Genomic DNA, 18,476 nt, shown 5'->3' with positions numbered 1-18,476 from the left:
AAATAAAAGGAAGTAACAATTAGATATCAGAAACCAAAACATACTTGTGAAATAGTAGGGTTTTAATTTTTTTTTCTAAAATTGAAATAAGATAAATCAGAGTTAAGTAAACCTTAAACATCTTCCAATTCTTTGCTGCCTGAAATCCCAAGGACAGTTCTAATAAATGCAATCCTTTTCCCCCCTTGGGTGATGGGAAAGCAAAAAAAAAAAAAAAGCCTCCATACGGTCTTACTCTACTTACTGGAAATTATCATGTAAATATTTGAGTACCAAACCATACATAACCTTAAATAAAAAGCAGGCCAACTTGTAACTTTACACAACTAGATGAAATATATTCAAACTTAGGCCAAAGATTAGGCACACTGCAGTATTTTGAATGGTCTGAATCCTTCTAAGAAGGTGTTTTGTACAACCCGAGTATATAGCATTACAATAATCCAACTGGGAGATCAGGAGAACTTGTACTAGAAGTTGGAACTGCTCCTCTTTATGTTTAAATCATTTTTATTAAGACTTAAATGATAAACAGTTACACCATTCACATTTCCAAAGACAGTGCCAGCTATACAGCCTCACCTTACCCATGCTTGGCATGGCTGCCCTTCAAACTAACAATGCATACAACATTTTGTAACTTGGAAAACTGTGATTGTACTCCAAAAAGTTCCTGCCCTCCCCCTCCCATATTAGTAAATGTTGGAACTGCTTCTCTTTAAAATAGCTCTGAATTAATCTTAGCTTTCTCATTAAGAGGAAGCTTTTTTTTTTTTCACCAAAGAAGAGACTTGACTCTCCAAAGATAACGTATTATCAACTAGGATTCCCAAAATCTTAATTGTTGGTGAAAATTCATAAGGAACCTGGCCTATATCAATGGTCCATGGGATATTCTCTAATTTAGAACTGAAACATAGGAATTTAGTTTTTTCAGTGTTCAATTTTAGTTTATGACCAGACATCCATATTTCTAATAGTGATGTACAAAGTTGGATTCTAGAATGATCTATTTCAGAAATAGAATTAAAGGGTATAAGTATCAAAATATCATCTGCATAAATATAGTGCAGAAAATTATTAGCTTAAAAAAGATACCCCAATGATCACACATAACACTGAAGAGTAAAGACGAAAGGGGGGATCCTTGTAGTACCCCACATGGGTTCCTCCACAATGGAGAAAGTTCATCCTTCATCTTTACCATATAGGAACAATCTAAAAAGTTTTTAAACCAATACATTTCCATGATGATATTCATGCCCTGCCTGTTCTACAACAATCCCAGAGCTTCTAGCTACCCATCCACTTAGGCTCAGGGTGGCTCATACAAACCATTAATACAAGCAAAACATTTTATAACAACGGACTCCAGACAATTCACACAGCAAATGTAATTATGAAATCTCATGTTGTACAAGCGGAGCTTCTTCCTTTTTATTTTGAATACGAGATTTATGTTCATTTAAGCGTATTTTCACAGGACGTCTCAGGCATAAAGGGCAGTGACTAAGCTCAAAGACCATCACACATCCAGAGAAGCCTTGATTAAAAATGCAAGGCTTACAGCATTTATGAAAACTCATGTCCATCAAGCTCAGATCCAATGGGATAAAATTCTATAGGTGGTTCTACCTAGAGCACTTATTTTTCCAAGTCTGCCAGCTTTGCTTCCTTCATAGGTAGCACACTAAAAACCCAAGATTCTCTGATCAAAAGCTCGTAAGGGTATATATTGTATGGTACAGTCACATGCGTAATGCGGTATATATGCAGCTCTACTGCTTTAAAAATTGGAGCAAAGATCTTACATTGAAACTAGAACAGCACGTGCAATCAATGTAATGCCTTAAGCAAAGAGATGATCCTGGGCCTTCAAGCCTTGCATTAGCCTGGCAGCCATATTTTCAATAAGTTGCCATCTAGTTAGCTGACATTTGAGCAACTCCATTCAAAAACATAGGATCTAGATTAGATTACTATTAGAGCATGCACAAATGTACAAAGACCCTATGCTCTAAACATGGACACAGGGTACAAATTAAGCACAACTGAAAAAGGTGGGTCTTTTGACACTATTTACTTTTGTAATGTTAGTTCCTGATCAATAATCACTGTAGTTTTCACAACAAGCAACACCCCACTCAAATACAGCTTGGTGTGGACAAGCAGCTGATTTGAACATCTTCAGCATTCAGACCCAAAGATTTTTTGATTTGTTTTTTGAGCATTCAGCTAGAATTTATTTCACTTAACTACTCTGGAAGCTGCTGCTGCCATCTCTGCATGTTTACCTCTATTTTCCCCAGCTCACAGATCATCTGCATACACCTGGAATGATAACCTCCTATGTGTCATAAGGATGTGCACAGGCAAAAGAAAAAAAATTCAGTTCATTCTTGTCTGAAACTTTTCCTGGATTCTTGAGCATTTGTCAGGTTTGACATTGGTATTTTTAGGAATATGCATTTTGAAAAGCATGCTTACAAGACCTTAAATGCATGCAATTGTTTGCTCATTGTAGATATAAGTGCATAAAAGCTATTTATGCCCACTGTAAATCTGTAGGTGCCTGAGCTGAATATACACTGCTCCTGCCTAATTAGAGAACATAGTGGACTCAAATGTTAAAAAAAGCAATTGGAAACAATGCTAACTCCATGACAGAGCCCACACTCTGGATTTCTCATCTTCCCTGCTCACATGCTAGATTCTAATTACTCACGAGCAGGAGAATCATTTCAATACTGTGCCTCAAGCACAGGAGGGCTCATAACAGATTCAACAATGTATGATCTATGGTGCTAATTCTGAAAATCTACAAATACAATTAATTGAGGCAATCCTACCCAACTTCCTCAAATATTCCATTAGATATAGCAAGTATCTCTGAATGAAAGCCCTTCAAGAATGCAAATTTATTTAGAGTCCAAACTGCTTCTGTTATCTGAGAACATTAGAACATAAACGTTGCCGTACTGGGACAGATCGAAGGTCCATCAAGCTCAGTATCCTGTTTCCAACAGTAGCCATTCCAGGTCACAAGTACCTGACAAGATCCCAGGTCAGTAAAACAGATTTTATGCTGCTTATCCTAGAAAAAAAAGCAGTGGATTTTCCCAAGACTATCAATATATATAAACGGCGAGTGACCGTACTCACCGCAAATGCGCAGTAGAGACTTCCCTCTCTGTCCCGCCCCCGCGTCAATACGTGATGACGGGGGGGGGGGGGGGCGGGACAGAGAGGGAAACTGAGCCGCCGACGTTGCTACCGCTCCCTCCCCCCACTCGGAGTCGCCGCCGCCACCCCTTCACCCGGCCCGGGCCCTCTCTTCGTTATTCAACTTACAGCAGCGCCGAAACAGCAGCAGCTCCTGTTGGCCTTCCTTCACTGCCTGTGCCCCGCCCTCGCCGACGTGACGTCACACGAGGGCGAGGCACAGGCAGTGAAGGAAGGCCAACGGGAGCTGCTGCTTGCTGCTGTTTCGGCGCTGCTGTAAGTTGAATAACGAAGAGAGGGCCCGGGCCGGGTGAAGGGGGGGGGGGGGTGGTGGCGACTCCGGCATGGGGGGGGGGCGGTAGCGGCTACCTTGGGGGGGGAGGGGACATGGGACGTCTCAGGAGGGGGGCCTTGGAGCTGGGAGGGAGGGAAGGGGGCCTTGGGAGCTGGGGGGGGGCCTGGGGCCTTGGAACTGGGAGGGAGGGAGGGCGGGGTCCTTGCAGCTGGGAAGGGGGGAGGACTGGAGCCTTGGAGCTGGGAGGGAGGGCAGGGGGGCCCTTACAGTTGTGAGGGAGAGCAGGGGGCCTTGGAACTGGGAGAGAGGGAGGGAAGGGGGCCTTGGGAGCTGGGGGGGCCTGGGAACTGGGAGGGAGGGAGGGCGGGGGGCCTTGCAGCTGGGAAGGGGGGAGGACTGGAGCCTTGGAGCTGGAGGGCAGGGGGGCTGTTACAGTTGTGAGGGAGAGCAGGGGGCCTTGGAACTGGGAGGGCGGGAGGGAAGGGGGCCTTGGGAACTGGGGGGGAGGGCCTGGGGCCTTGGAACTGGGAGGGAGGGAGGGCGGGCAGGCAGGGGGCCTTGCAGCTGGGAAGGGGGGAGGACTGGAGCCTTGGAGCTGGGAGGGAGGGCAGGGGGGCCCTTACAGTTGTGAGGGAATGGGGCCCCTTACAGTTGTGAGGGAGAGCAGGGGGCCTTGGAACTGGGAGGGAGGGAAGGGGGCCTTGGGAGCTGGGGGGGAGGGCCTGGGGCCTTGGAACTGGGAGGGAGGGAGGGCAGGGGGCCTTGCAGCTGGGAAGGGGGGAGGACTGGAGACTTGGAGCTGGGAGGGAGGGACAGAGGGGGCCTTGGAGCTGGCAGGGAAGGAGGATGGCAGGGGCTTTGCAGCTGCAACGGGAGGGGGGCCTTGGGGAAAAAAACATTCCAATACCCGCCCGTTTTTACGGGCTTAACGGCTAGTCTTTATATAAAAAATAAATAAAAATAAAAAAATGAACATACACTCAAAGCTTGGAAACAAATGCAAAGAAAATACAAACATACAATAAGACAAAGCAAAAGAGCATACTACAAAACCAAAATAGGACCAGACTACAAAGACGCACATAAACTCTACCAACTCGTGAATAAACTAATAGACATCACACCGGTTACCACAGCCAGCACAGACACCCCATTGGCAGACCAACTTGCCAAATACTTCAATGAGAAAACTATAAAACTTTGAACCACATTACCACTCAATACCAAGGATCACGAAAAAGTTATGGATTGCCTGGACCCTACTCCTGGTGAATACCCAGCAGACCGAACCTGGAATGACTTCGACCTACTAACCGAAGATACCATCACTCAAGCACTCAACAAAATCTCCAAAACCCACTCCAAACTGGATATGTGCCCCAGTAGCCTAATAAGCTTCGCCCCCAAACACTTCATAACAGACCTTACGTCACACCTGAACTACATGCTACAACACGGACTTTTCCCCAAGGATAAAGGAAATATATTACTTACACCCATACCCAAAGACTAAAAAACTAAATGACACAACCAACTATCGACCAGTAGCATTCATCCCCCTGATAGTAAAACTAATGGAAAGTATGGAAACCAAACTCCTCACCAATTACCTAAACAAATTCACAATACTACATGAATCACAGTCAGGATTTCGATCTAACCATAGCACTGAAACAGTGTTAACCACTCTCATAACCAAATTTAAACAACTAATTGCAACTGGAAACAATGTGCTACTCCTACAATTTGATATGTCCAGCACGTTCGACATGGTCAGCCACCAAATACTCCCGAATATCCTAGACTACTTTGGGATTGGAGGAAACGTACTAAGATGGTTTAAAGGCTTAACAGCAAGAACTTATCAAGTGATTTCAAACTCAAAAATGTCAAAACCATGGAAACCTGAATGTGAAGTACCACAAGGATCACCACTCTCACCAACCCTTTTTAACTTATGCCAGGGGTTGGATGATGGATGACTATTGCTATTTATGGAAGTTTCTAGTTTCACAGCATATCCTGTTCCCCAGCTAAACAAGCTTCCTATTGTACTTAAAAATGCTAGTGAGGGAGGAAATGACGTTACCCCGGCTGGATGGCAGCCTGATTGCTATGCTCCCCTTCACTCCATTAGATATCGCCTTTCATCATCGCCTACCTGAAGCTGTTTGGGCAGATTATGTGAGCATTCGCCTTCTGACTTTATTTGCAATGAGTAAATCACAGAAGGCAAAGAGGAGCTCGTCCCAACCCTCAGGTGAAAACACCCCGCCGCCATGTTGTTTTGGCCCCCTGCTCCTAAGTCTGACTTGGACTCTGCGCTGTCGGTTGCGGGCTCAGTGGGCGACCGGTGAGTCTGACGTCGGTGCCGGGCAAAATGGTAGAGACTATTATTAAGAACAAAATTACAGAGCATATTCAAAAGCATGGATTAATAAGACAAAGTCAACATGGACTTAGTGAAAGGAAATCTTGCCTCACCAATCTACTACATTTCTTTGAAAGGGTGAACAAATATGTGGATAAAGGTGAGCCAGTTGATATTGTGTATCTGGATTTTCAGAAGGCATTTGACAAAGTACCTCATGAAAGACTCCTGAGGAAATTGGAGAGTCATGGGATAGGAGGTAGTGTTCTATTGTGGATTAAAAACTGGTTAAAAGATAGAAAACAGGAGAGTAGGGTTAAATGGTCAGTATTCCCAATGGAGAAGGGTAGATGGGTTCCCCAGCAGTCTGTGCTGGGACCACTGCTTTTTAACATATTTATAAATGACCTAGAGATGGGAGTAACTAGTGAGGTAATTAAATTTGCTGATGACACAAAGTTATTCAAAGTGGTTAAATCGCAGGAGGATTATGAAAAATTACAAGAGGACCTTACGAGACTGGGCGTCTAAATGGCAGATGACGTTTAATGTGAGCAAGTGCAAAGTGATGCATGTGGGAAAGAGGAAACCAAATTATAGCTACGTCATGCAAGGTTCCATGTTAGGAGTCACGGACCAAGAAAGGGATCTAGGTGTCGTCGTTGGTAATACGTTGAAACCTTCTGCTCAGTGTGCTGCTGTGGCTAAGAAAGCAAATAGAATGTTAGGTAATATTAGGAAAGGAATGGAAAACAAAAATGAGGACGTTATAATGCCTTTGTATCGCTCCATGGTGCGACCGCACCTCGAATATTGTGTTCAATTCTGGTTGCCGTACCTCATAAGAAGATATAGTGGAATTAGAAAAGGTGCAGAGAAGGGCGACGAAAATGATAAAGGGGATGGGACAACTTCCCTATGAGGAAAGGCTAAAGCGGCTAGGGCTCTTCAGCTTGGAGAAAAGGCGGCTGAGGGGAGATATGATAGAGGTCTATAAAATAATGAGTGGAGTTGAACGGGTAGATGTGAAGCGTCTGTTCACGCTTTCCAAAAATACTAGGACTAGGGGGCATGCAATGAAGCTACAATGTAGTAAATTTAAAATGAATCGGAGAAAATGTTTCTTCACTCAACATGTAATTAAACTCTGGAATTCATTGCCAGAGAATGTGGTAAAGGCGGTTAGCTTAGCGGAGTTTAAAAAAGGTTTGGACGGCTTCCTAAAGGAAAAGTCCATAGACCGTTATTAAATGGACTTAGGGAAAATCCACTATTTCTGGGATAAGCAGTATAAAATGTTTTGTACTTTTTTGGGATCTTGCCAGGTATTTGTGATCTGGATTGGCCACTGTTGGAAACAGGATGCTGGACTTGATAGACCTTTGGTCTTTCCCAGTATGGCAATACTTATGTACTGATATTCTGAAAATATACACTACCCTTCCTCATCCACTCTCCACAGGGGTTTAAAGCTCAAGTAGCAGATCCATGGCAAATATGGACACCAAAGCAGATATGTGAATTTCCATGGTAACTCATCGAGTTAGAATTTATTTTAGAAAAAATGATTAAGCCCACACTTGCTTTTAGGGTGGATGTACAGAGGTTTATTTAAATCAGGTACACTATTTACAATTGCATTCACTTTCACATACTTATTTTGCCGTACTACATGGCTACATTATCTCCAAATCAAAATTTTAAAGTCTGCTATGAAACAGCTTATTTAAACCAATGAAAGTTCTAAACAGAAACAAGGAGACCTAGGATAACAAGAATACAAACATTTTACTGTTGGAAAAAAATACACCCTCCTGAATTCTGAATATTAAAACATTTGGAAGATTGGATCTTTGATGTCTGAGGTGATCAAGAGACAAACGCATCGTCACCATTTTCAATTATTTTGATTCATTTTTCTTTTGTACAATGTATTCTCAAAACTGGTCTGCACTGTATTTGTCTTTTTACAAAGAGATACTGGTGAGGGGAAGTGTAAATTCAGGTCTGACAAAAGCAAAACAAAGTCAGTGAGAACGTCTTAAAATCCCATACAAACTAGGCTGTTAATGCTTAAATCTAACATTCTAGTAATTCAGGAGCATACTAATTTGTATGTTAAACCACCAATTTCAAAATCTTCTGTAATTTAAAAAGTATTGTGTAGTGGAGTTAAGACCTATGCCTTGTCTAGCTCTGGGCAAAACAATAGCCAGTTACAATGATGCAAACAAAGCCCCCAACTACTTTGCCCATCACCAGTGAACATTTTACAACAGTCCAGATTTGGGCAAGGCATGCTTTACCTCAGTCTAGATAGACAGGAAAGCTAGTAAAGTAGGTGGATATACCCTTCACATCACATTCCAATAAAAGAGATTACAAAGCTCATATCTTCAGTTGTCTTCTAGGCATATGTTCCTCCAGTGATGAGAAGTTCATAAACTGGATCCCGACTCCTTCTACAAAGCACTATACAGGCACACAGCATGCCTAACAGCTACAGAAATAAAAAGAAAAGAAAAAAACTTTATACAGGGAAAACAGGCTGAATACACTTAATGCTTCTGGAAGAGAATGGTGTCATTAATATACTTTGTCAGCAATGTAACATGTACCATACCCATGTCACATCCATAGGTTACATGAATTACAAGCTAAATGAGAAGAGGTAGACAAATATCTTAAATTTCATATTATGAACTGTTGGAATAAACAGACCAAGGTTAAAGGGAGAGTAAACAGCTTCTTAATAAATTATGTTTGAGCTATGTAACTTACAATGCTATTTTTAAAGATCAATAAAGCTTATCTTCAGAGAGACATCTCTTAACAAGGTCATGCTGATGGGATTGGCCAGTTAGGGGGCCAACTGTTTTGAAACACTAACAGTGAAAAGTCAGTTGAGTGATCAAAAAGAGGTTTTAACTTGAGAACACCTGAAGCACCACCAAGTTTAGGAGCTGCAAGTAGCTTATTTGATACAATTGTGGCTAAAATATGCTTTGATGCGCTCCTCCAGGTTTAGTGGGGCATAAAAATCATACAGTATAACTAAAATAACTTACCTATAATAAGAGTAAAGTTTCTTTTAATCATACGAAACAGGATACACTAAGGACCTTATTTTTCAAGCATATGGATGTCTCAAAATATACAACATTCAAATCCCAATTTTGGAAAGGCAGAAAAAGGGACATCCTATACTGCAGTATGTCCACATAGTAAGGGGTCGTGTTGCGGGTGGGACTAGAGAGGGCCCAAAAGCAGGACGTCCAACAGTGATAGCTCAACAGGAAGAAATGTCTAAAAAGGACATCCAAGTCAGGTCTGTTTCAGTCACATCCAGGGTACAAAAAGGTACATTGACTGAGCAGCTGACCACTGGAGGGATGAAGACATGACACCTCCTTAATCCCCAAGTGGTTGCTGTTCCCCTCCGAAAGAGGAACTGAAAGGGGATACCAGGTCCATGACAGCTTCAGGTACTATGGGCATTCTTAGCAAATCAGGAAGCAAATCTGAGGAGTATCCTAGAGGTTAGTGCAGTGGACTGTAAAGCAATCCCACCATAACTCTTGTGAGCCCTCCAGAAACAGAAAAATAGCTACTGTACCTAAATATAAGCGATCTGCAAGCCTGAAGACAATTGAAGTGGTGTACATTCAGGTACAGTAGGCATTTTTCTGTTTCTAGAGCACTCACAATTACAAAATTAAAAAATGAGTTAAAAAGTCCACTGCATGCCCACTAGGCTACCCCTCTGCTCTGCAGGGACATCGGTGTGGCCATTCTTCTAAGAATGATGCCAGACAGATGTGCTTGTCCATGCTTTTTTGCTGTTCATGTGTTGGACGTTCATTTGAAAAATGGCTGTTCATGCTGGACATCCTCAGCACACAGATGCCCAACTCAAATATTTTCAAATGAGAAATCCTGACATATTTGTTGGAAAATACAGGTTCAGTACCCATGTCTGTTTTCATCATTCCTACCATATAATTCCCTAGTCCTTTATTTGTCCTGTTTGTCTGTCTAGATTAGATTCTAAGCTCTGTCGAGCAGGGACTGTCTCACATGTTTAGTATACAACCCTGGGTACATCTAGTAGTACATCCATTTTGAACATTATGAGCTGATGGCTCTATTCGGACTTGATGTCCTATCAAAAAAAAATAACCCACATAAAAAGTTTTTTGCCACACAAAAGTGAAAACATTTTTTTCTATTCCACATAGAGTGACAACCAGCTGGTTACAATGGAACCAACTCTCCCTATGCATAGTAACATAGTAGATGACGGCAGAAAAAGACCTGCACGGTCCATCCAGTCTGCCCAACAAGATAACTCATATTTGCTACTTTTTGTGTATACCCTACTTTGATTTGTACTTGTGCTCTTCAGGGCACAGACCGTATAAGTCTGCCCAGCACTATCCCCGCCTCCCAACCACCGGCTCTGGCACAGACCGTACAAGTCTGTCCAGCACTATCCCCGCCTCCCAACCACCAGTCCCGCTTCCCACCACCGGCTCTGGCACAGACTGTATAAGTCTGCCCAGCACTATCCCTGCCTCCCAACCGCCAGCCCCGCCTCCCGATCTTGACTAAGCTCCTGAGGATCCATTCCTTTGGCACAGGATTCCTTTATGCTTATCTTGGCTCCTTGGTATTAGAGGACTGGTTAAAAAAATGTCAACAGGTTTTGTTCTTAATACAAGATCTTTTCTATTTGAAATTGCATAACCTGCTCACAAAATCCTGTCTGCACATACCACCAAATGAACCATATCTGCTGATTTCTACTACCTAAGGTAGCCTGTGAATGTTTAGCTAAATTTGGTACTGTGCATTAGAACCTTTCACAGGGCCAGAGTCAAACATACATTTGTACAATGTATCCCTCCCATTCACACATTACTTCCATTTCAGGGGGAGGTCGTGGTGTGCCACCAGGGAATTATTTTTAAAAGTTGACCCGGGGGGGGGTGGGGGGGGTATGTAAAGGATGGAGGGAACCAGGTTTGGTCACTATCTACTGGGCAGAGATGAAAGATGGGGCTTGATGTCAACTTCATAGGTTCTACACCAGACTCAGACCTGATGGTAGGTTTGTCATTGCGCTCCCATGGTAGACATCAGTGCACAGCCCTGCACTGCTGCGGGGTAGCTGAACAACTCTTCAGCATGTATTTTAAAATATGCTATGTGCTGAAGTCTACCATGGAAGTAAACCTCAGCACAGAAACCCTTTAACATTTAGCGGCCATGAACGAGCAAGAGAACTGCTTAGTAAGGGCACGCTGTAACCTGTGGTAGCTTTCTGCATCGGGCCCACAGTTAAGTAGTTAACTACCAGCAGTTACACCATTGATTTAAAAGGTCTCACCAGTTGCTAGTTAGCCTCAAAACTGCTGTATGGCATTCCTACTCTGTTTTCAAGTTCCACATCTGATAAGAGTTTGGCAACTGAAGAACATACATCAAGTCTACAAGTTGTAGTGACTTTGGGTCTTAGGTATGACTCCAACTTGCCTGTGCATTAAATTTAACCCTGCTAGGATGCTGAGTCAGCTCAGTGACACTATTGGGGACATCTAGCTTTGAGTAACTGATCTTGTGTTTGGGAAAGGGGAAATTATTTTGCCAATCTGAATATGAGCAAGAATATTCTCAATGGATGAATGCATTGCATGTAGTGTAAATCTTATACAGCATCTAAAAACCTCATTTGCTAAGTACTCACAAGGACTGAACTTGTCGGTATGGGAATTAAGGTCTAAATGCTTTACCCAGAGACCATTAATATGGAATACTGGAAACATGTGTATGCTTTTTAGGTATGAAAGGCTACCACGTGTGTCTCATATTTCTAGAAGCATGGAAGCATGTGTGAAGATCGACAAAGAATGAAATTGAACAAAGGAGCTGGTATATCAAAACATTTCTTGGAAATGGAACACCAGCTATAAAAAGTTACCAGGGAGGAGCATATTCAAACACTGTGTGTAATTACCACTGTACAATATTCAGCTGCCAATCTTCTTAGGTGTTCCAACCTTTAAATACTACATATACATGTACATGTAAAAAAGGAATAAATTGAGGATGCTCTTTATATATTTTCTTGTTCACTAGAAGTAATGACACCAAGCTTATTTCAGGAAGTGGTTGGTGGAACTGTATTTTAAGCCCCTCGCTCTAACAGAAGATGTTACAGACTATTCATATAAAGCTTAAGTAACAATGAACCACCTGCCCTCTAGCTTACAGCAGGTTATCTCTAGTCCTATAAAACTGCACAGCACAATAGCATCTTCTGCGAATTTAAGAGGGGTCACAGACATATGAGAAATTCGTCATACTCTGGAACTTTTTACCAGGTGTCACAGAAGGCTTGTGGGTCAACATACAGACAATTTTCTGTTGACAATTTGGTTTTTTAAATGAGCACACCCATATAATCACACTTTCTTGCCTATTATTTTGGTTTGTCTAGGAAGACCTAACAAAGGTCTTTAAAGAAGATACGTGTAACAATGCAATTTCAATTGAAGGACAGTACCAAAATGCATCCCCATTTAATATAAACCTACTTTATCCAAATTTTAGTATAGCAATGCAAATAAAAATCAGCTATATGATAACATTTTAGTGTGTGGATATGGAATATTATGCTAACTAAAAGTCTTGAAATCAATTGTTAATAGATTATTTATAGATCCTTATGGACTGTATGTTTTTTAGTTGATTTGGATAATTTTAATAAATATCCCTTAGTTGGCACTTTATTGGTCAGTCTCCTTTTTGTTCTGTTTACCTAAAAAAATTGCAGTCAGCTTACTTCTTTTTCAGAAAAAATATTGTCCCTTCACCCAAGACAATCAGAATTCAGAGCACATTACAGTACAGAAACCATTATGATTGTTTAGTGAGCTCCATTCTCACTTTGATCAACATAAAACTGTCTTACCTATCGCTTTGGACCTCTCTGCAGCTTTTGATCTGGTTAATCACTTCTACTTGCATGTTTTATCTTCTCTTGGGATTTCTGGTACACAGTCTTAACTTGGATCATTTCTTTTTTATCCCATTGCTCATTCCAGGCTATGTTTTCCAATACTGTTTATTAACAAAAAGGATCTGCATCGGGGGGGGGGGGGGGGGGGGGGGGGGGTTCTCTCAAGATTCAATACTCTCCCCCCTTCTCTTTAATCTCTTTTTGAGCCCTCTTGTTGCCCTCATTCAATGTTTTAGACTCTCAGTCTACTTTTATGTGGATGACATTCTATTATGCAGTTGGAGGACTCCAGCTCAGCTTAGAGGGAACAGTGCCTCACTTTTCTCTTTTCTAGTACTCGTCTCCCAGTCCTCCATTTGTCTGTTGCTAGAATTCCTTTTACTTCTTGGAATGTAGAAGGGGAAAAAGCTAGGTCACATGAGATAGATGGCACAAATCCACCATTTCTTGTTTTGGTGCCAACTTATTTGTAGATTAGGTATTTTTGTTTGCCACTGGTGATGCTTTGAAGCTCTGCCAATGTATACACACTTGTTTCTGAATGAACTGTGTTCCAGTTTCACTTCTCATTTCAACTTTTTAGTTAATATAGAAAACATTTTTCCAAACCAAAAGAGGTTAGAAAGAATCAGTGGCGTAGCTAGGTGGGGGCACGGGGGCCTGGGCCCCCAAATCTTGTCTGGGCCCCTGGTTTTGCTGGCTGAGGTCCTCAACCCCCGCCAGCAGAAGCCTTGTCCAGCATCGGTCTCCGGCGCTGCCGCATTCCCTGCCCTGCTCTCTCATCCTCCCGATGTCCTGCATGCTTAAGTGAAACTGAGCATGGTTAATTTTTAACACTTGGTATTCCACTTTGGCATGTTTGCACCCTTCCCCCTACTCGCTTCTCCAGACCTTTTGTTTGCACCCTCCCCCCCTCCCCAAACCTGCTTCTCCAGCCCTTTTTGCTTTCCGAATCAAGGATATTGCCTAGATATCACCTAGATATACAAAATGATCCAGTGTAATTTAAGAAGAGCTTAAGAATGTAAACAGAGCTATGATTGGCATTGCATTAACAGTAATGCAAAGTTACATGTTGCTTCTCATGAAAGCCTTTTCTGTTTGAGAAATTGTTTTGTATGTATATCTTTACCATGCATACGCATGCATGTTCATCCCTGACTTTCTATATCCCTTTAACTGTGCAGTTCACAATGAGCCATGTACAATTGACTAGATTAGTTTTGCTTAAAAAAAAAAAAAAAAAAAGCCTTGAGCTACTCAACACTGTATATTTAAAAAAAAAAAAAAAGTTTTAGCCACAGGCACTGTATTTCCTAGCTTTTCTGTATGCATTTCTTTTTGTACTGCAACATATCTGTGCCATCCTACAGTATCTGTTGCTTTTACTTTTCTTTTTAAACTTTCTGGATTTTTTTGTTAAAATGTATTTTTCTTTATTGAAAGCCAAGGCATTACAACACAAAACACATTCACCAACAGATGTCAAATTTTAGGGGCCCAGTAAGAAAGGAGCATATCACAGATTTTCAACCTCTTTACACCTTTAGCAGAGGGAGGAACAAAAGGGGAACAAATTCAATGTTCTTCTACTTCTAGAAGAGCTTGGAAATTCAAAATGGTACAGCAAATATTCAGGAACAGTAAACAGGAAAATTTAAACAGAATCCTGACTTCGATTGGGAGCCAGTGAAGATAGACTAAGGTGAGAGATCCTGTGCTGTTAACGCAGACCCATAGTAACTGCTGCTGCATGTAAAATATCCCACACTAACCACATGCCACATTAAAAAAAAGCAGGAATTGAGCAGTTTATGGGCACAGACTGTACACTGCAGTTAATACACGATACTTACTGTATTCTATCATTTGTGCAGTTAGCTTGGGTGAATTTACCACCTGCTCAACGGGGAGCACTTTGTGTATACATGCTAACTGCGAATACAAATGGTAGAGAACACTTGTACGCTGTAACTGCAAGGAACATGCTGGAAGTGCCCCCCAACAGTTACAGCATATCCCTTGTGCTTAATGCACATTAGGTTTTACTGTTAAAGCCTGGCAAGTGCAAAATAAACTTACTGCATTTAGTAAACAGGCCTCTAAATGACAGATCCAATGGAACTAACAGTATAATCCTCTAGCAGTAAATGCAAATAAAAGACTGTACCATCAGGCTAAACAGCATCACAAGGTTCAGAGAAGAAAAGAAACTGCACAGGACGAGCTCTTTTTGAACCCACATGTGGTAACAGGGAAGCTCTATGGCACAACTACAAGCATATTCCACACACCCTGGGGCTTAGAAATGAGGTACATTACTGTCGAGGCATGAATGCAATGAGACAATTTGGAGACACTGCCCTAAGAACACAAATGATTGGTGCTTTTCTTTGCTAATTCTGTTTTAGAGTTCTAGCATGTGTTCTTAGGTCACTAAATCTACTTAAGTTCACAGAAAATAGTTCTGGGGAAGTGCTCAACCACCACACTCATTGATTACTGCAAGAAAGCAGCACCCTTTATAACAAAGAAACAAAAATGCATATGCAGATCTTAGTTATGTTACAACCCTGGAGAGCAGGGACCTTTGCTAGCAGCCAGTGTCGCCTCCTGTCTCTGCCTAACCTCAGGGGTCCGGTGAGTTGACAGATTCTAAATATGTGATGCCTACCATTTTCAGTGTGATTATGTAAAAAAAAAAAAAAAAAATTGAAAAACTGTTTAAAAAAATATTTGGACACTGACAGTTTCAGAGAACATGCTTTAATAAGCAACACATTCAGAAGCAGGGGGTTTTGTCTACAACAGTCACAAAAAGGGCTTCACTCATATTGCAGGTGAAAATTACATTACATTAATGTCCCTGTGACAGTATGAGACTTTCCCCTGACACACACTGGTTGTATACTAGAGTGAGATTAGTTTACTACTGTTTGGTTTGAAGTCCATTACTTATTTTAAATAGACTAGAGTCGCATACATATTAACCTCAGTTTATGCCTGTATGGCTCAATTCTCCTATAGATCTTTTTCTTCCTATTTTGCTCCTAATGTCTACCTGTCCTATCATAGCAATGGTACTCGTTTTGCTTCCGTCTACTTTGAAATGATATGGTAGCCATTCTAAAAGTTGGCTGTATTGGCGGAGGACAAACAATAGCCTGAATTCATATATATTAAGAGCTTGGTTTACTAAGATTTTTTTTTTCACTTAAAGAGAATGGGGAAGAAAAAAAAAAAAAGAAACCCTAGAGGGAACGTCTCCTACCCTGCTCTTAAACTTTGGTGGAAACAAAGAGGGTCTTAGTCACTGGCTCCTAAATTCAAATAAGTTGTCAAGGCCTGACAAAACTAAATCTCACCTGAATAGCAGCAAATGCCAGTGCTGCCCAGATAACATACATCATTATCTCCTGCAGCTTTTTCACAACCAGAGCTTCACAACCCTGAAAAAAAAAAAGACAACCATAATCAATACAAATAAATAGCTACATCTATACTGAAATTTGCTAGGAAATGAAGTGAAAGACACTGGGGGGGGGGGGGGGGGGGGCGCTAATTTGCAGTTAAAACACAAGAGAAACCTATTACATTTTAGCACACAGAGGTGTATTTTCAAAACACTTAGACATACAAAGTTACATACAGGGGCATAATCGAACATCGCCGGCGATCTATGTTGTCTGCGCCAGTACAGCTGGCCGGAACCGTATTATCGAAAAAGATGGCCGGCCATCTTTTTTTCCGATAATACGGTTTAGCCCGGCCAAATGCCTTGGATTTCGCCAGGTTTGAGATGACCGGTTTTGATTTTCAGCGATAATGGAAAAAAATGATGGCCATCTCCACCCCGGCAACAACCAAGGCATTTGGTCGTGGGAGGAGCCAGCATTTGTAGTGCACTGGTCCCCCTCACATGCCAGGACACCAACTGGGCACCATAGGGGTCAGTGCAGTGGACTTCAGAAAAACCTCCCACATGCATAGCTCCCTTACTTTGGGTGCTAAGCCCCCCCCCCCCCCCCCAAACTCACTACCCACAAATGTACACCACTACCGTAGCTCTTAGGGGTGAAGGGGGCAACTACATGTGGGTACAGTGGGTTTTGGAGGGCTTCCAATACCAGCACAAGTGTTACAGGTAGGGGGGATGGGCCTGGGTCCGCCTGCCTTAAGTGTACTGCGGTACCCACTAAAAATGCTCCAGGGACCTGCATTCACTCAGGCCTTTAGGACTTCTTGCTGCTGTATAACCTTGGCACACCAGTTGACACCTGAAGACTAATCTCTTTGAAAAAGTCCTTTATTTGAATAAGCACGTTTACTCACAATTAACTGCAGATCAGAGGTTGTGCTCCACTGGCAAAGAGTCTCCCTGGTACTGAGATTAGCAGTAGGTCAGAGCTGGCAAAATGGTGTACACTGCCCTCTTTCAGCCACATTCAAGGTAATAAGTTCTCTAACGTGGGTAACACATGAAAGGGATCTAAAACTGGCTTACAAAAATGGCCACTACCTCATGGACTACCAGAAACAAACCACTGCACACTCTGACCCACTTAGCAGGGGGGGAAGCACCATGGGAGTACAGTCCAGTACCCTACACCCACCACAATGCATTGCTGATGTGACTCTGCAGTGCACCTAACAGAAAAGGTGTCACACTCACCCAAGAGTCACATCACAACCAGAGAAAGCCTGTCAGACGATACAACACATTCTGCTGTCATGGAGGTGGGTACGGCATTTGAGGCTGGCATACAGGTGGTAAAAAAAAGGTTGTTAGTTTTATTTTTGGAGTATGGGAGGGGGTTGGTGACCACTGGGGGAGTATGGGGAGGTCATCCCCCATTCCCTCCAGTGGTCATCTGGTCAGTTGGGGCCCCTTTTTGAGACTTGGTCGTGAAAATAAAAGGACCAAGTAAACCCGGCGAAATACTGCTAAATGCCACTTTTTTCCCCCCATTATCTGCGAAAGCCGGCCATCTGGTAGCCACGCCCATGTCCCGCCTTTGCTTAGCCGGCGACACGCCCCCTTGAACTTCACCGGCGAGGCGATGGGAAGTGGCGATGCTGTCAAAAAAGCAGCTTTCGATTATACCGATTTCACCACTTTTTCGAAATCGCCGGCCATGTCGGGATAGTAATCTATGAAACTTTGTAAGTCTAAGTGCTTTGAAAATGGGTCCCGTAGTATAACACACACACGTATAGTTAGTTAACTTTCAATATTATTTAATCTGTATTACCACTTTTAAAATAAGTAACAAAAGGATGAATCAGGTTATGCACAGAGATTACTAGAAGAGATATGCATATTGAAAGACAAATCCAAAAGTCAGCTCTGAAGCAAGATCAGAGACAGAGAAACCCCAATAGGGAGGCAAAATATTGAAAGTGAAGAGAAACAACGGACGTGGTAAGTTGGTAATAGGGTTTTTTCTCTCCCTTTTAAAATGAGAGCTTAACATAAGGCAAACATATGAACAAAAAGGGAGATCATTAGAAGGCAGTTAAATACACACATATAGGAACACTTTATGAATCTGTGAATAAGTGTACAG

The 18,476-nt window shown here is 42.2% G+C and overlaps 1 protein-coding gene across 1 annotated transcript in view; it reads right to left on the bottom strand.

Annotated features, from left to right (window-relative positions):
- Window positions 1–7,472: 7,472 nt before the first annotated feature.
- TSPAN3 (tetraspanin 3) overlaps window positions 7,473–18,476 on the bottom strand; it is a 58,695-nt gene continuing 47,691 nt past the window's right edge. The window contains exons 6-7 of the mRNA XM_030187292.1: window positions 16,275–16,358; window positions 7,473–8,388 (exon numbers count right to left, since the gene is read on the bottom strand). Of these exons, the coding sequence (XP_030043152.1) occupies window positions 8,296–8,388; window positions 16,275–16,358 (177 nt within the window). The 3' untranslated portion in view covers window positions 7,473–8,295. The remainder of the gene's footprint in view (window positions 8,389–16,274; window positions 16,359–18,476) is intronic.

This window comes from Microcaecilia unicolor, chromosome 1 (genome assembly GCF_901765095.1).
Source record: "Microcaecilia unicolor chromosome 1, aMicUni1.1, whole genome shotgun sequence".
Lineage (NCBI taxonomy): Eukaryota > Metazoa > Chordata > Amphibia > Gymnophiona > Siphonopidae > Microcaecilia > Microcaecilia unicolor.
This window is presented reverse-complemented; position numbering and strand designations above follow the sequence as displayed.